Below are 16562 nucleotides of genomic sequence, written 5' to 3'. Positions count from 1 at the left end.
GATCTCGACAATACTTACACAGACCCAAAGCAGGCTTCAGCAGTGAGTCAGTGACGAAAAAATGATTGTGATTGCTGAGAAAAAAATCAAAGATAATAATAGGATACTACTTTGGCGCAAAACGACAGAAATTCAAATTTTTTCATTCGCCAGCATTCGCCAGCCTCTCGCATACTCGACTCGCCAAGCCGGCGAGTGGCGAATGCTTTCGGAGGTTTTGCCATCCACTTTTACTGCGCCTGAGCTTGCCAAAGTTTTGGTCAAGTGGAAGTGCCAGGCCCTTAAGAAAATGACGTGATCACATACCCACGTGATCACTGATCTTGGTTTAGAGGCCTGATTGACTGATGTGATTTTTCACCTCACAACGCGCTATGTCACTTTCGCTTAATTGCCTCATTCTTGGTGACGACCACAGTCGAACGTTCGTTGTCAAAATTCCAAAGAACGAAAGTATCAGCTTTCTCAGAGACCTGATTAAGGAGAAGAAAGCCCCTCATCTCAACCATATTGCTGCATCAGATCTCGACCTTTGGGCGGTCTCGATTCCCATCGACCATCTTCAAACGGAACTGGAGAACATAAATCTTGCCGACCAGCAGAAATTGTCTCCTACTAAAAAATTAACCTCTCTTGAGGATGTCACGGACGATCATCTCCATGTAATTGCAAAGGCACCAGGTATGTAGCGACAATCCTCTCTTTGGAATGACGTTTAACCCCACTCAACAGCTATACCTCTCGATTCCACACAATCTGTTTCGCTCAATTGCTTCGTTGTCAGTGACGACCCCAGTCGAACGTTCGTTGTCAAAATTTCAAAGAACGAAAGTATCAGCTTTCTCAGAGACCTGATTAAGGAGAAGAAAGCCCCTCATCTAAACCATATTGCTGCACCAGATCTTGACCTTTGGAAGGTCTCCATTCCCATTGACAACCTGCCTTGGGATCTCCAAACTCTCGGGCCAAATTTGCGATCACATAGCCTAGTGTCGGATGTGTTTGCCTCGGCGCTTGATACCAATCATCTCCATGTTATTGCAAAGATTCATGGCAAGTCTTATTACGACTCTCATATGATCTTGCTCATTATCCCATCAAGGCGCGGCCTCCGGCCTCTCGCTCAAAGGGACCACCGCCATCTTCATTCGTACCAATTATATCTACCGGCGAGTTATATGAGGCTCGGGCGGCGTTCTGCCGCGGCCGAAAGTCAGATGCTCCTTCAAACGGTGGGAAACCTCAAATTTTCCTCAAAAACCAAGAGACCGATGGATCCATTCTATGTAATCGACCTAAAATTTGCCCTGAGTCATTTCCTATGAGTCTGCTCCATCCCATATTTGGAAATTTTGTCGACGACGCCAAGGACTATGTGCCAACGCCTGACGATGCTGAATTCTTTCTTGCCTTCGGAGAGGCTATGGTGAAAATCTACGAAAATGAGAAGGGTTGACAAAACACTGTTCTAGCCGTATTCGAAAATCATGGGATTTTCGTAAAGCCTACAGTGATTGAGAGCTTCACCACAGATGGCGATTTGTCAATTGGCAAATTCAGATTTCTCTTGTTCGAATGTAAGAACGAAGTTGGGTCCGCGGGTGCTGAGCCATTTTTTCAAGCTATCCTTTATTTCCTTGAAGCAACGCGGAAATTTGCTGCTCAACATCTTAACTCGGCTTTACCATGCATGATCGTCCTGGTTTTCGGTTTGTTATCCTTTCTCAATAATAGCTTCATTCCGTCTTATACCATTCAGGGCCTTTTATCGCATTTGCCGGCGCTGCATGGTCTGATCGTCCGACTGTACAGATGCTGTCCCCTGCCATCCCATGCCATTATCAATATACCGATATCGAGATGAGGGGCAAGCTGGTGCGCCATCTTGGAGCTCTCCGAAACGCAATCCATTCTCTAGAGACCTATTATCAGGCGTACAATGCCAATCCATCTGGACCCCAGCATAATCCGATCCACCCACACCCAACCTCTTTTACGTCTCTGGATAATTCGGTAAAACACTTCAATTATGTTTCCCACCTGCAAGGTCGTCATCTGTTCTTCGGCCGTATGAGTGACGGTGATGCTCTCATTTGCATCAAATTCGTTCCTCGCTATTGTAAAGAAGGTCACCAGTTTCTTGCTGGGAAAGGCTTTGCGCCCCAACTGTATGCTGTCGAGCGCCTCCCTGGAGGAATGTACATGGTCATTATGGATGACGTCAGGGAGGAGTACATCAGCTTGTTCCGACTGATCAAGGAGAACCCTGGCTTGTTGTCAGAGGAGCACCACGATTCTCGCAAACGTCTTTCAGAGAACGTAGGACAATGCTTGAAACAGTTTCATGACGCTGGGTTTGTGCATGGCGATATTCGTGACACGAATATCATGGTGAAGACTTTGAACCATGGTGGATTGAGTGATGGGTCTTTCATGGTGGTGGATTATGATTCAAGCGGTGAGGTGAGCCAGTCGCCGCGATATCCTCTCGATTTGAATACAACGTCTGTCCGGCGGCCAAAGGGAGCAGTTGGTGGTGCTATCATTGAGGCGCGACATGACTGGGACATGTTGCGTCGCATCTGGGATGAATAGCGCATCAATGTCGTATATACAGCAAGAATTTCTCTCCTCACCGCCATCATCAACCTGGTCATCACCACTGCCGCCAATGACGCGAACGAAGTCTTGCCCGGCATGTTTGATGGTTAGAATACCACTTCGAAAAGGGGCTATCATCTCACAAAGCCTTCTTAAAATATCTCGCGGTCCGGTGTGCATGTTGTTGATTACTGTGCCCCGAACTTATCGTAGATTTTGAGTTCACGCGAGGACGATTCTGCGTCTACTGGGCCTCTATCGGGGACCTTTTGTATATATGAGTCGCTGGTGACATGTGGCTCGAGTTGGGCCATGTCCACTCCGAGCCACAGTCCCTCCCTTTGCCTAACTCTTATTCGCCGTTAGTTCTGTCAGGTTTCATTCTAGGGTTTGCCTGTACCACTCTTCTGCTGGTGCGTGGGTCGTCTCATGTCCCATCCCCTCTGCCCCTGCCGCTTTCCGCCCGGAAGCCTTAGCATTATCTGCCCCACAACTCATCTACTTCATCTCCTCCGCGGGCTACAAGAACCCAAATGAGGATCCTTTGTGGGTTTGCAGCATTCTTCCCATACAGCGATCCTGGTGAGCTGGTCATTCCGTTCATTTTAGGCTTCCTCGCATCCTTCAAGTCTAGACTCTGGCAGTCTTCCTGACACCCAAACCACTATCAAAAAGAATCAGAGCAAACTCACGTTTTCTTTGAACACATCTTTCCAATTTGGTCTGTATGTAGTACATGGGTACTGATTCAGGTCGTATTCCTGTGAGGCCAGGGGCGATGAGGTTTCTGATCGTGATAGGTGGCGTGTGGATGATAAGTATAGAGTCGTGGAGGTCAGGAGTGGCAGAATGAGAGCCGTGAGAAGATCAGTGTTATCGGTTATCGCCGGAGTTGAGCGCTTCAGCAAGCGCGCATGATTGCAAGGCATCAAAGGCATCATGATGAGCAAATAAGTCTTTACTCCCACCTCAGGCTACGCTTTTGAGCTACATTTCAAAACAGCTGCTCAGTACCATGTTGCTACTCAACTCCGTTTTGTCATTGTTGCCGTCGTCGCTGCCCCTCCCCCTCGCATCCCCTCGTTCTCATCCCATAAGGCATGTCTGAGATCTTCAGGGAGCTGGACATCGTTGGTGATGGTGCTTGAGGAAAGGTGTGTGTCTTTATTGCTTTTGGCGTATTTGTCGTCATCGTCATCGAACAACAATGCCCGGCCTGAGATTCCCCTTCTAACTACCTCTTTCCTTGTTCAGAGGTGCTTTCTGATTGTATTTTCTAAAGGAACTTTGTCCAAAGTGCGCTTGAAATTTCTATAGAACGCCGCACTCGATCCATGCTCATTCCCTCTATCTAGGTCTACGTCCCAACAGTGTTCGAGAACTACGTTGCAGATGACGGAAAGCACGTTGCACATCATCTGCATCTGCTTCGCTGTCGACTCTCCGTATTCCCTCAATAATATCCAGGACAAGGTTCATCTCTTACCTTGAGCCCCTGTGGTGTGTCCTCTTGTCCTTATCGAGTTCTGACCCTTTTTCTTACTGGATCTCTGCAGAAATTCACCTCTGCGCTTGTCTCCCCATCGTTCTCGTCGGTTGCAAAAAAAGTCTCAGGCGCGATCCCCGTGTGATTGAGGAGCTTAGAGAGATGAATCAGAAACCCGTTACCCCCGAAGAGGTCAGTTCTCTCCCTTTGTTTCTCGTCTGCTTGCTTATAATTTCTCAGACAATCCACCTTACAATTATTTTCTACCCTTTACTTTCCTTCCTTTATGTCTCTTTTTCCACCCTTCATCGGCGCATCCCCTTTCCTCCTGTGCCCATCCAGATACTTTTTAGGCCCATCCCCTGGTCTTATCGGCACTGGAACCGTAGGCCATGACTGCGTCGAATGTAGGTCAGAGAGAGGCGGGTTGGACATGCCTATGGGCGTAAGTATATGGTTTAAAGGACGATTCGGAGACATGGAAGGGAGCTGGTAGAGGGTAAATACTCGCTTCTATTTTGGCGCGGGTATGTACCTGTCTAACAATTTTACTAGAAACAATGCTACCAAGTGGAACACACAGTAAAGTCTGTCGGAAGACGGCGTCATAACTATCCAAAGCTCGCAGATGTCCAACTCAGGAAGCCTCTCCTGGTTCCGTGGCTTTCCGGCTACGCGTTAATGTTGCTTGCCTGAGCTGCCCTCTATTTTGGTGTGTCTTTCTCCCACCTCAGTTTCTAGACCGACGCTGTTTGCTCAGAGTGACTACTCCAATAGCTTCAAACCAAGAACCTACATTTTCAAATGGTGCTGAAAGTCCTACATGTGAATCGGTGTTTGAAAGCCCGGTTATGCAGCCACGACGCTATGGAACATTCAGGATGCCCAAGGAGGAAAATTTTATCTTGGGTGATCGTGTCTGACGTTGCGAACGGTGAGCAAACGAGTGATTTATGATGCTTTCAGAGTATCTGCTCATCGTAATATCGGTGAATTGCTCTCTATATATATGTGCTTGAATCAGTCCATCAAGGTTGCTCCGTTTGAGAGGGATAAGTACATATGATGCAGACACATCGGAGGCCATCACAATGAGAAGATGTATGATGAGGCTTTGAGGAACAGCACAGCTGTGCATGAACCTGCGGGTCTACCTCCGGTATATAAAGTGAAGGTAGTTAGTAGTTGACAGGAGGAAAGGGATGAGGCGAGGGGAGGTGAAGCGGGAGGTGTCAAAGAGCGCGCACATTCTGCAAATCGGCATTACTGGAATAGATTTGCGGGCCAAAATCTTCATCCAACGGCATGCACCAGAATCTATCGTACTCGACCTCACCCGCAGCACGTGGAGCTTAGTGTTTGGAAGTCCGGTCTCGTGACTGGGAAAAGACCGTAACCAGACCGGACCAAGACCGCAAAAGACCGGACCTGCGGTTACGGTCTTTTATTTTTGAAATGTAAAGACCGCAAAAAGACCGGTTAACGTGAACCGGTTTTAACCGGTTTGGACCGGTCTTTTGTAGCCCCTTAAATACCCTTTAAAACGCACCCAAGAACGTACGATTTGGTAAAAAAACGAGAGAGATATGAATTAAAATGTAAATTACTTTGGGGAATAATAGATGTACCAGACTTATTTTATAGAAGCACCAATTCCTAACGGAATTTAACGTTCTTGGGCTCGTTTTGAAGCTATTAAAAATGTTAATAAATTTACCGATTCATAATTTTAAAATATTGGCCTAAAGACCGGTCATAAACCAGTTAAAACCGATGCAGACCGAAACCGGTCTATAGACCGCAAAAAACCGCGGTCTGCGGTCTTTTTGCGGTCCGGTCTGGTCTTTTGACTTCTGGGGAAAATGCAGACCGGTTACGGTTACGGTTAACACCCCTGGGCATCAAAAAACCGGACCGAACCGGACTTTCAAACACTAGTGGAGCTCATTCCAAAGCTTGTCTGAAGTATACAAAACGATTCACGTCATATCACCATCGGAGGAACAAGTCAGAAATGGACGAACAGAGAATACGCCAGAGTACACCCCGCCAACAGCGATGACCATGGCTCTAAGAAGAAGCATGATTCCAGCATGGCGGTAGTGGAAGAGGGGGTAGAACTCACCCTGTCAGAGTGGCCACATCAATAAGTGTATGAGTTTATACTCGGTTGCCGTGTAGCAGATCGCATCTGCCAGATTAGTCACGTCTTTGCGCAATGGAGGGGTCAAAGAGGGACGTACCAGTGAGAACCAACCGTCCCTCGGCGTCCGTGTTATCCACTTCTACCGTTGTACCATTCATGGCGTAAAAGCTATGGGCACATTATCGTAAACAACAGTGAAGAAGGATGGGAAGACTTACTTCATATCCAAATTATGATGTTTGCTTTTTATGAAGATGCCAGTGATATTTTTATGAACTGAGGCTTGATCCTTTCATTCTCCACCATTATTAAAGAATGAGCTTCTACTGAAGTTCACGTAAGATATTACAGTGAATTTTGTTATAACAAAATTATCCTAAACGACAGCTTTCTAACGCATATTTTTTCGTGGAAAACGGTGAAGAACTGATGAAGATAGATGGAGGGCTGGTCTGCGCCACTATACCCACAGATATATCCGTACCATGGCTTATCCAATCCATGGGTGGGAAAATCCATGGATCGGGTACGGATAATACCCGGATGTATCCATGACAGTCCCTAGTTCCAGTAAGTTTCTCAGCTTTGGTGCGATAAGTCGCCCAACAAGGGACAAGAACAGGTCCATCACCACAATGACCTCAGGTAGTTGGTTGTGAGAGTCGCCCGTAATGATGGGGAGGAGCCTATAAGTTTCCCAGACACCTAGATGTAAAGCGGCTGAAGCCTTCGAACATTGTGGCTCGACTTTGGGATACTTGACCTTCAATGAGATCATAGAGTTCCACTCATTGAGAAGTGCTGTTTGAGCAGGACCTTTGAGCACGTTGTGAAAATGTGCCGCCAGGTATGGAGGGTGCTGAGGATCAAGTTGATCCTGAGAAAGTGATGGGTACAACAGCCTCCCTTCCTCAGGCTCCGTGCGCAGTAGGTCGATGCTGAGGTTTGGAAATTTTCTTGCCAGTGTGGCAGAAACTTGATCGTGAGATTGGTGGCTAAGGAATTGTCCAGGGTAGTCTGGGATGGTTGTGGTTTCTAGAAAATGAGTAGAATGGCAAGGCAATGCATCAGGATTAACAGTACCTACCAGTGTTTTTCTGAATTTTTGTGAGGACACGATCCAGTCCACTGGATTCAACCCATTTTTGGGTAGCTTCCTCCACTGTCTTCGTGTTTCGTTTCCCACGGCGAGTCTTCCTGGGTTGTGGCACAACGGCAGTGTGAGTCATGTCAACAGGAGGAATAAATCAGTGGTAGCGGCAAGGTAGCGGAGTGGGTTGTTCCAGGAAGTGATCATGATCGAGATCGCCCAACAAAACGTCATTGATGGCCAAAACAATGCAAAATAGAGAAACCGGTATAAAGCTCTGATGGATTCGCTCCAGAGCATGTCACGATCCAGGGATTAGCACTGTTCATTGTTCCCAGTGACCCACCTTCTCTTTGTTTCTTTTCCCCACTTTCTCTCTTCCCTCTTTTCTTTTTGATGCACACTGCTTCACAACACAACTCTCGCAGTCAATACGAATGTCACTACACGCCCACTCAGCCGTGAACTTTCCATCAGTCTACGTCCTTCCGTTAGGGTTAGTTCATTTCCCCTTTCTCACTCTTTGCTCACTCTTTGTCCCAACCTAACATTGTTTTATTTAGGGAAATCACCCAACGACTTTGTCTACGTCCTCAAGGCTGGACAGATGGTCGAGCAGGGATACCGCCGTGCCTGCTCTCCCTCATTCGGGATCCACCCAATCCCCTCCCACCGACAACCTCACTCCCATGCTCAATCATCGACGACAGCCCTCCAGTATCAATATTCCTTCACCCACTTCACCCCAAGCTATGCACACCCTCACAAGCAGGCGTTTCAGCTTGCAATACTCATCCACCTCGCCAACATTGCGGACAGCATTTGACGAGGACACTGAAGAGGTATTCGAGAAGGAGAAACAGGCCATTGAGAAGAGTGGTGCTTCCGCTCACTTGGGACACAGTGCCAGTTCTCGTAACAGACAGGAAGTCATTCATGCACATTGGGATGCAGATAAGTTTGCACCTCTAGCAAATGCCAAGGTCCAGAAGCGTGACAAGGAGGTTATGGTTGACTGTGATGAGCAATCTCCCTCAATATGGAGTCTCATGTGCAGCATATACCCCACCGTCCCTTGCAAAACACTCATCTTCATCGGCCTCATAACCTGCTGCCTCTCTGGCGCCATGACCCCCATCTTCTCCTTCCTTCTCTCCCGCCTCCTCTTTGAAGTGTCCATTGGCGCACAGGACATATCAACCATCAACAAATTCGGCGGAATCCTCGTTGGCATCGCAGCGATCGACGGTATCCTCCTAGGCACCAAGTACTTCAAAATGGAGATCTGTGGTATGTCGTGGGTCATGCGTATCCGGTCTATGGCTCTGTACAATGTCATGGTGCAAGACAAGAAATGGTTTGATCGCCCAGAGAACGCAGTGAGTAGTGTTTGAAAGTCTGGTTCGGTCCGGTTTTTGATGCCCAGGGGCATTAACCGTAACCGTAACCAGTCTGCCTTTTCCCCAGAAGTCAAAAGACCAGACCAGACTGCAAAAAACCGCGGTCTGCGGTTTTTTGCGGTCTATGGACCGGTTTCGGTCTGCATCGGTTTTAACCGGTTTATGACCAGTCTTTAGTTTAAAATTATGAATCGGTAAATTTATTAACATCTCTATTAGCTTCAAAACGAGCCCAAGAACGTCAAATTCCATTAGGAATTGGTGCTTGTATAAAATAAGTCTGGTACATCTATTATTCCCAAAAGTAATTTACATTGTAATTCATATCTCTCATTTCTTTACCAAATCGTACGTTCTTGGGTGCGTTTTAAAGGGTATTTAAGGGGTTACAAAAGACCGGTTCACGTTAACCGGTTTTTTTGCGGTCTTTACATCTCAAAAATAAAAGACCGTAACTGCAGGTCCGGTCTTTTGCGGTCTTGGTCCGGTCTGGTTACGGTCTTTTTCCAGTCACGAGACCGGACTTCCAAACACTAGCAGTGAGTAGGGTGGTGCAGGTGTTGGTGAAGGATGGAAAGGACGCACAGGATCTGGTAGCTGTGGTTTGGGGCCAATGCTGCATTGTGTTTTTGATGCTTTGTGTTGAGCTTGTGTGGGCGTTTATTACAGGGTGGCAGGTGATGCTGGTTGGGGTGGGTTTGGCGCCGGTGTTTGCGGCTTGTATGGCTGTTCAGTCGTGCCTTGTTGCAAAGTGTGAGATGCGCAATAAGAGGGCTAGGGAAGAGGTTGCAAAGGGGTATTACGAGGTGAGCATCCATTCTTTCCTTTTTCATTGGTTTGGTGCTCATTGATAATAAGACGCTTTCAAACATGCATGGAATTCGTTGCATGGCCTTCGAAGGCATCTTCTGCTCCCACTTCAACTTTGCTACTGATAAAGTGCTCACCACTGGCGTTCGCGGTGCCTTTGTCAAAGAGTGTACCCATGGCCTCGCCAGCGCACTCATCTACCTGGCTGAAGCCCTCTTGTTCTACATCGGCGCCATCCTCATCACCTGTGGGACTTACACCTACCTCCAAATGGTTGAAGTCCTCAACCTTGTTGTATTCTCTGTGACGATTGGCTCCCAACTCATGGCCTTCAGTAAGTTTCATTCTGTCGAGCGTTGTTCTGTGCTGACGTCTCTTCCTTTCAGCTGAGAAGATCGCAAGGTCTGGACAAGCTGCTAACGACTTCAACCAACTTCTCCAGCTCAACACCACATCCACTGACGAAACCAAGGGCGTTGTCCACCCAGAACTCGCAGGCGGAATCGATCTCAACAACATCCATTTCTTCTATCCCGGGCGACCAGAGGTTCCCGTTCTCAGGAACGTCAACCTCTCCATCGACGACGGCGAGTGCATCACAATCATTGGTCCCTCCGGTTCTGGCAAGTCCACGCTTGCCACCCTCCTCCAACGTCTGTACGAACCCACCAATGGCACCATCACCATCGGCTTAAACAGACTCTGCGATATCGAGATCAACCACCTCCACGATCACGTCTCTGTGGTATCTCAACACCCTAATCTCTTCGACGCCACCATCGCAGAGAACATCCGCTACGGAAATCAAGCAATTTCAGACTACGACATCCACCATGCTGCAAAGGCTGTGCAGGTCCATGACTTTATATTGTCCTTGCCCCAGGGATGTCATATCCCGTTGGCGAGAACGCTTCCCTCATCTCAGGCGGCCAAGCGCAGAGGCTCCAGATCGCTCGTGCCCTCACTAGGCCCTCTCGGATCCTGATCCTTGACGAATGTACGTCATCTCTGGATGGAGAGAACCAGGCCAAGGTTCTTGATACGATACAGGCGGCCAAGCTGGGTCGGACTACCATGATGGTCATGCACAAGCTTGAGGTGATGATGATGTGCAATCGGATTGTGGTTGTTGATGGTGGGGAGGTGAGGAAGCAAGGGACATATGATGAGCTCATGTAGCACAAGGGCGTCTTTTCTTCCCTTGCCAGTGGAGGGGAGTGGGTTGGGGAGTGGTAATTTTTCGATCTCTGCTGGATTGTTCTCCATCTTCATGGTTTATTATCTTCATTTTCCTTGCCATTTTTTATTCATCTTTGTTCACACACTTTCATTATCCCCCTTTGACATTATCCACGGTTCATTTGCGATGAACCCAATTGCATTATCCCTTTCTTGGACAAGCTTACCTTATGCATATTACCCCAACTTCCTGACCTCATTTGTAGAATATAGCAAGCAACGTACTTACGGAATATAACGATTTTATGACATGTACACACTGGCAGTGGAACCTTAGGCCTTGAAGCTTGAACCTCGAGTTTGATAACAGAATCGTGAAGAGAGACCTGACCAGAAGAAATTTCAAAGGCTGCCAGAGTACTAAAGATTTCCTTATGACGACGAAATGCGAACACAGCTCACATACTCATTATCAGGTCCATGGCTTCCCATAACCCACAACTGAACCTCACGCACATTGTACGTCCCCAAAGAGTCCACTTTCACGTTTCCCGCATTCACTAGCATTTCTGACGCATTGCCTGCTAACAATTTCCGCATAGCGTCGCTCACCAAAACATCCTCAATGTCCAATCCTAGTCTAAAGTTCTGGGGTTCTCGATAGCTCGTGTTGAGGATCGTGTAATGTAGCTGGAAAACGCCACCGTCTTGAGTACTAGTCTTGTGGAAAACCAGGGAAAAAAAGACGAACTTTGGGTGGTCGTGTTTCGATGATACATCCTTCTTGTTTAAACTTTTAGGGCTAAGCAACACCAGAATCAGTTAGTACCTAGGAATACAGCGGAGTCGAAAGACAGCCCACAGCTTCTGGTCTTCAGAACTCCCAGGCAAAAAAACAGCACCTTCTTAGCCTTGCCGTTCCCCGGCCTTCAGGGAACCACCCCATCTCGTTTAATGTTAATTTCTCCCCCTCGTCGCCATTGAGGATGTCTGAGATATATGGGCGGAGGGAAGCTAAGAGTGCAAGTGCATTTTGTGGTGTTTTCTTGGTTGGTGTGGATGGGCTTGGATCTGAATTGTCGTCCTCGAGCGCCATCATGCCGAGAGTAAGATTTAGCCTTCTTGGGTTGATCACGATGTATTTGTCGAGCCCGCCAATGGGTCTTGATTGAGGATTGGGACGCCCTTGTGCTAGCAACACATTTTGGAAAGTGCCAATTTTGGCGCATAGAGTGGGGTGGTTGTTCTTCACTGAGTTGAATTGAGTAGGACTTACGAGAGGGAGAGCAAGAACTGTTTGAGAGGATCAAAAACTTAGAAAGTTGGGAAGAAGAACCCGACTTACATTGTGTTGGACGGACCTTATTCCTATCGACCTCTGGAGAAGCTACTTTCTTAGACCATGCCTTCCTTACGCTATCGCCTTGCCCGTCGCATGTAGAAACACGATCCGATCTTTTGGATTTTCGCCCTGCATGACCACCTATGCCAGTGTTGGATTCGATGGATGAAGCCACAGTCGTTGATATTGGCGGATCGAATTTATCTGGAGATAAGATCATGAGATTACTGAACAATAATACCTTCGGTACTGAGGCCAGATCTACGTGGTCCAGCTGTGATTAATTTATCATTGATGACGTCGGCAAGGTATCCGTGGCACATACCTATGAATTGGGAATCAAAACGTATACACTCCCGCAAGTAGTGGATATGTGAATTGAAAGCTTGTTGGAAGCTGGAGAGTTGGATCGGAAGCAGGAGATGCAAGGGAGAGGGCGTGATTTCAGGTGACAATTTCATCATGCATGTGTGACACTGATTTTCACTTGAATCCCCCATCATTGCACAATTTCAAAATTCCTCCCGCTCACCGCAAACATATCTCAGCTGCGGGGAACAGGCCTCAATACAGCTTGCATACTAATAAATGACACCAGCAGAGAGATGATTACTTACTTAGGGGCGAATGATCAAGACGGATTCCCTATGATCGACAGTCGACGTTGGTAAACTCTGTCACTCCAATCAACGTTGGTGGAGTCCAGGGAACTGACAAATGCCAGGCGGCTTTGGAGTGCCAAATAGTGTTTGAAAGTCCGGTTCGGTCCGGTTTTTTTATTCCCAGGGGCGTTAACCGTAACCGTAACCGGTCTGCCTTTTCCCCAGAAGTCAAAAGACCAGACCGGACCGCAAAAAGACCGCAGACCGCGGTTTTTTGCGGTCTATAGACCGGTTTCGGTCTGCATCGGTTTTAACCGGTTTATGACCGGTCTTTAGGCCAATATTTTAAAATTATGAATCGGTAAATTTATTAACATCTCTAATAGCTTCAAAACGAGCCTAAGAACATTAAATTCCGTTAGGAATTGGTGCTTCTATAAAATAAGTCTGGTACATCTATTATTCCCAAAAGTAATTTACATTTTAATTCATATCTCTCTCGTTTTTTTACCAAATCGTACGTTCTTGGGTGCGTTTTAAAGGGTCTTTAAGGGGCTACAAAAGACCGGTCCAAACCGGTCTTGACCGGTTCACGTTAACCGGTTTTTTTGCGGTCTTTACATTTTAAAAATAAAAGACTGTAACCGCAGGTCCGGTCTTTTGCGGTCTTGGTCCGGTCTGGTTACGGTCTTTTTCCAGTCACGAGACCGGACTTCCAAACACTAGTGCCAAAGGATGCCATTTCAATCCTCATCTCCATTATCTTTCAGCCTTCGACATTCCCCCACCTTGAAACGATGTCCACGCATATAGAGCAACTACGCATTGCCATTTCAGGCCATGAGCGAACAAGAAGTCCCCAGGGTGTATCTCGGACCCTCCACTGCGATAAGTAAATGGGCGGCTACTGGTGGTGATAATGTGGTGCTTCTTCATAAAAAAGAGCATCCAAGAGTTTCACCGCGGGGCTTTGCTGAGTACTTTCTGGACCTTGTATGTAAAACAGCGTCTCATGGAATCCCTCATCGTAATAACCATTTTGTAGAACTCACATGCAGGATTGGTCGGAAGCTTAAAAGAATGGTTACCTGAGGAAGACGCGTCCCCATGTCTGTTTTTTCGACCTTCCATCCTTCTCCATTTGGTGGTAATCTACTCCCCTCGCCCCACAAATATTATGAATCCTCATTCATATTCTCAGCTGGGCTTGCACCAACATGCTCATCTCCCCGGTGGACATTCGCTGAAGTAATTGTCTCCTGCCTCTTTTGTTTCTCGTCTCTGATATCAGTGATGCTATATTTGCAAGGCAGATGCTTCTTCCGGCCTCATATCAACCCGCGCTTCCTTCACCATGCTCTATGTCATCTTTCAAGTGGTACTTATATATGGTGTGTCTTTTGCGTTCTGGCGAATAGTCCGCCAGTACGTTGTAAAGACATCTCTGGATATCATCCCGGCTCCTCCCTCTCCATCGGTTTTGAAAAGTACGATATTTTTCCTCGCGAAACAAAGCACCCCTGAGAATTCATTGTAGGAAACTATCAACAGCGTTTTACGACTCGTGGTTGGGAGTTCCACAAGGACATTGCAACGAAGTGTAAGTGCTGTGTCTTGTATTTATTACAGAACTGAGCAAGGCATATCAGACGGAGGGGTTGTAAAGGTCAAGGCTCTGTTTGGCATGTGTCAACTGACCTTAGAGGGGAAGAGTACAATCTAACACCTCGTTTAAACAACATAGGAAAGCCAGTTGTACGTATATGATCCAAAGACTTTGCACCACATCGTTGTAAAGGTCAGCTACTTGTTGTAATGCCCTATCGTCACTCACGATGGGCAGGATCAATATGTCTACGAAGTACCATCAGGATTTATTCAGCAGTTTTTCTCATTCTGATTTACGGTTCTATCACTGATGAACTTTCGCCGCCAGAGGCAACCTTCTGATCTTCGGTAAAGCTTTAACGTTGACTCTCGGTATGTTAGATACACTTTATACCTCGCCGCTTTGATTTATTCAAGGGGATTATCATCGGCAGAAAAGAAAGATGTTCAACCCAGTATTCTCTGTCACATGAAATGGGTTAGTGGAACTGTCGTGTTTTCCTGTCGTCGCCATGTTGTAGAATGTTGCCCCAGTACCCACCTTCTATCGTGTAACTTATCAGGTCAGTATCAGGTTGTTGATATATTCATACAAACTGGAATGTTACTTCAGCTCTGAGACTCTATTGCAAAGCAGGTTAGCAACAGCCCTCAAGAGGTATGTCGCTCATCCAAGCATACTTGTTTCATATGGCCAAGATTGGTAGCCCATGATTCCGCCGCTTCATCATCGACGTACTTCCGTGGAAGAACAATATGCCTCACTTTTTCCAGAAATATCTTATGTAAATAGCTACTTATTAGGTGTCCTGTGAGGCACAGTGCAACTCCACCCCCTGGTATCAATATTTTGAAAGCTGGGCTTAGCCCTAACCCCGGGCCTTGGGCACGATTTACTTGCTTTTTTATCGATCAGTTTCTTCGTTACGCCAGTGAAAATATTTATATTAAACACTGATTGCTTGTTGGATGAGAGAGGCGCTTTATTTGAGCCTTTGAGCCTCTTCCCTAGTGATATGTGACCCCTCAATCTTGAGAATTATTGAGCCAACTGCAGGCTGTTTTATGGGGTCCCAAGCACAGTTGCCTCAAATAGCTCACTGCTGAACAGTTTAGAGTACCACACCGCCCTTTAGAGTCAAGTGGCTGATATTATAGATGTGCAAGCATGCCAATAGTCCTATTGGCGTGCCATGCTTGCATGCCAGTAAGATTTTCGGCGTGCAGGAGCGTGCATCTGTGTATATTGGTGTGCAGGCATATGCATCGGCATACGGGAGCGTGCGTTGGTCTGGATGCCCACCAAGACTGTGATATGCAAAAATGATGTGTCATTCACCTCACTCCCACGCCAGCCTCCCTAGTCTTCTCTTCATCTTGCCCAAGCTCGGTCATTACTGCCTCTGTCACCTGTCGCTGGCTCATCTGAGTCTACCCCACCATTCACGGAAACTGTCAACGCCCTTCCCGATGCCCCCTATATGTCACATCTGCCCGCCATCTCCACCAACCAACTTTGTTGTGCACAGGAGGTTCTTGAAGACCAATTTTATCAAGGATGTCGCAATGTATGGTGCTCATTGTCACGGAATATAGAATTCGAGTTCTATGACTGTAAATATACTTGAAATATATCTGTGCTAAAAAGTTGAAACATGCACTCGTGATCTTCCGTCACACTTGTAACCCAGGGCTATAATTAGTAATTCGGACATTCGGACTGTCCGCTTGACACTTGGACGTTCGGATTTCCCATAATATGTTTGTTCAGGAGTTTGAAACCCATCAGGAGTTTGAAACTGCACATTATCTTGCCCTCCACTTACCTTAGAATCTTGAAATTTTCAGGGAAGATGTATTTATGTATGAAATTTACAATTGCAAAATTTTAGAGAGAGATTCGAAGATTTGTGCTCTGGAGGCATGAATTTGTGCTTTTCATTACACCAACCAAACAAAAGTAATGGAATATTTTCTCAGATCCCTTCAGATCGGCTAGACCGTTTATTCTGAAACTTTCCTAGGACATTTAAATTGTATTTGAAAGTCTACATACAAATTTCTAGAGAGAGAGATGAAGCTTTTGCTCTCAGGAGGGAGGGCAAAATACCAAATTTTGCTCACAAACAGCTCTCAAAGCGTGACATTTGCATGATCAAACTATCTTCATCTGTCAGCCAAAGTCATTGTGATGTAGTGTGACAGCAGTTTCAATCTCTTGATATTTTTGAACTCTGAGCATCGGAATGCCTCTGACAGCGAACACAACACATCTACACCAAAAAAAAATAGATAGTC

General features: G+C 46.6%; 6 protein-coding genes across 6 annotated transcripts; 4 read left to right on the top strand and 2 right to left on the bottom strand.

Moving 5' to 3' along the window:
* Positions 1 to 374: 374 nt before the first annotated feature.
* LACBIDRAFT_313535 (uncharacterized protein) lies at positions 375 to 1325 on the top strand (the record flags this gene model as incomplete). Its single annotated transcript, XM_001877643.1, has 2 exons — positions 375 to 681; positions 733 to 1325. 2 exons carry the CDS (start codon positions 375 to 377, stop codon positions 1323 to 1325), a joined length of 900 nt encoding a protein of 299 aa, XP_001877678.1.
* A 5398-nt stretch (positions 1326 to 6723) lies between these two features.
* LACBIDRAFT_313531 (uncharacterized protein) lies at positions 6724 to 7462 on the bottom strand (the record flags this gene model as incomplete). Its single annotated transcript, XM_001877268.1, has 2 exons — positions 6724 to 7268; positions 7321 to 7462. 2 exons carry the CDS (start codon positions 7460 to 7462, stop codon positions 6724 to 6726), a joined length of 687 nt encoding a protein of 228 aa, XP_001877303.1.
* A 550-nt stretch (positions 7463 to 8012) lies between these two features.
* LACBIDRAFT_313530 (uncharacterized protein) lies at positions 8013 to 8717 on the top strand (the record flags this gene model as incomplete). Its single annotated transcript, XM_001877642.1, has 1 exon — positions 8013 to 8717. The coding sequence occupies one exon, from the start codon at positions 8013 to 8015 to the stop codon at positions 8715 to 8717; it is 705 nt and encodes a 234-aa protein (XP_001877677.1).
* Positions 8718 to 9355: 638 nt separating this feature from the next.
* On the top strand, positions 9356 to 10712 carry LACBIDRAFT_313529 (uncharacterized protein; the record flags this gene model as incomplete). The annotated part of the gene is made up of 4 exons (XM_001877641.1): positions 9356 to 9529; positions 9582 to 9867; positions 9920 to 10434; positions 10482 to 10712. The coding sequence occupies 4 exons, from the start codon at positions 9356 to 9358 to the stop codon at positions 10710 to 10712; spliced, it is 1206 nt and encodes a 401-aa protein (XP_001877676.1).
* Positions 10713 to 11114: 402 nt separating this feature from the next.
* LACBIDRAFT_323967 (uncharacterized protein) lies at positions 11115 to 12554 on the bottom strand (the record flags this gene model as incomplete). The annotated part of the gene is made up of 5 exons (XM_001877267.1): positions 11115 to 11132; positions 11175 to 11514; positions 11615 to 12005; positions 12058 to 12258; positions 12380 to 12554. 5 exons carry the CDS (start codon positions 12552 to 12554, stop codon positions 11115 to 11117), a joined length of 1125 nt encoding a protein of 374 aa, XP_001877302.1.
* Positions 12555 to 13496: 942 nt separating this feature from the next.
* On the top strand, positions 13497 to 15131 carry LACBIDRAFT_323966 (uncharacterized protein; the record flags this gene model as incomplete). Its single annotated transcript, XM_001877640.1, has 8 exons — positions 13497 to 13649; positions 13970 to 14047; positions 14194 to 14256; positions 14401 to 14411; positions 14593 to 14636; positions 14799 to 14827; positions 14902 to 14922; positions 15069 to 15131. 8 exons carry the CDS (start codon positions 13497 to 13499, stop codon positions 15129 to 15131), a joined length of 462 nt encoding a protein of 153 aa, XP_001877675.1.
* Between the last annotated feature and the right edge of the window lie 1431 nt (positions 15132 to 16562).

This window comes from Laccaria bicolor, genomic scaffold, assembly GCF_000143565.1.
Source record: "Laccaria bicolor S238N-H82 LACBIscaffold_5 genomic scaffold, whole genome shotgun sequence".
Lineage (NCBI taxonomy): Eukaryota > Fungi > Basidiomycota > Agaricomycetes > Agaricales > Hydnangiaceae > Laccaria > Laccaria bicolor.
This window is presented reverse-complemented; position numbering and strand designations above follow the sequence as displayed.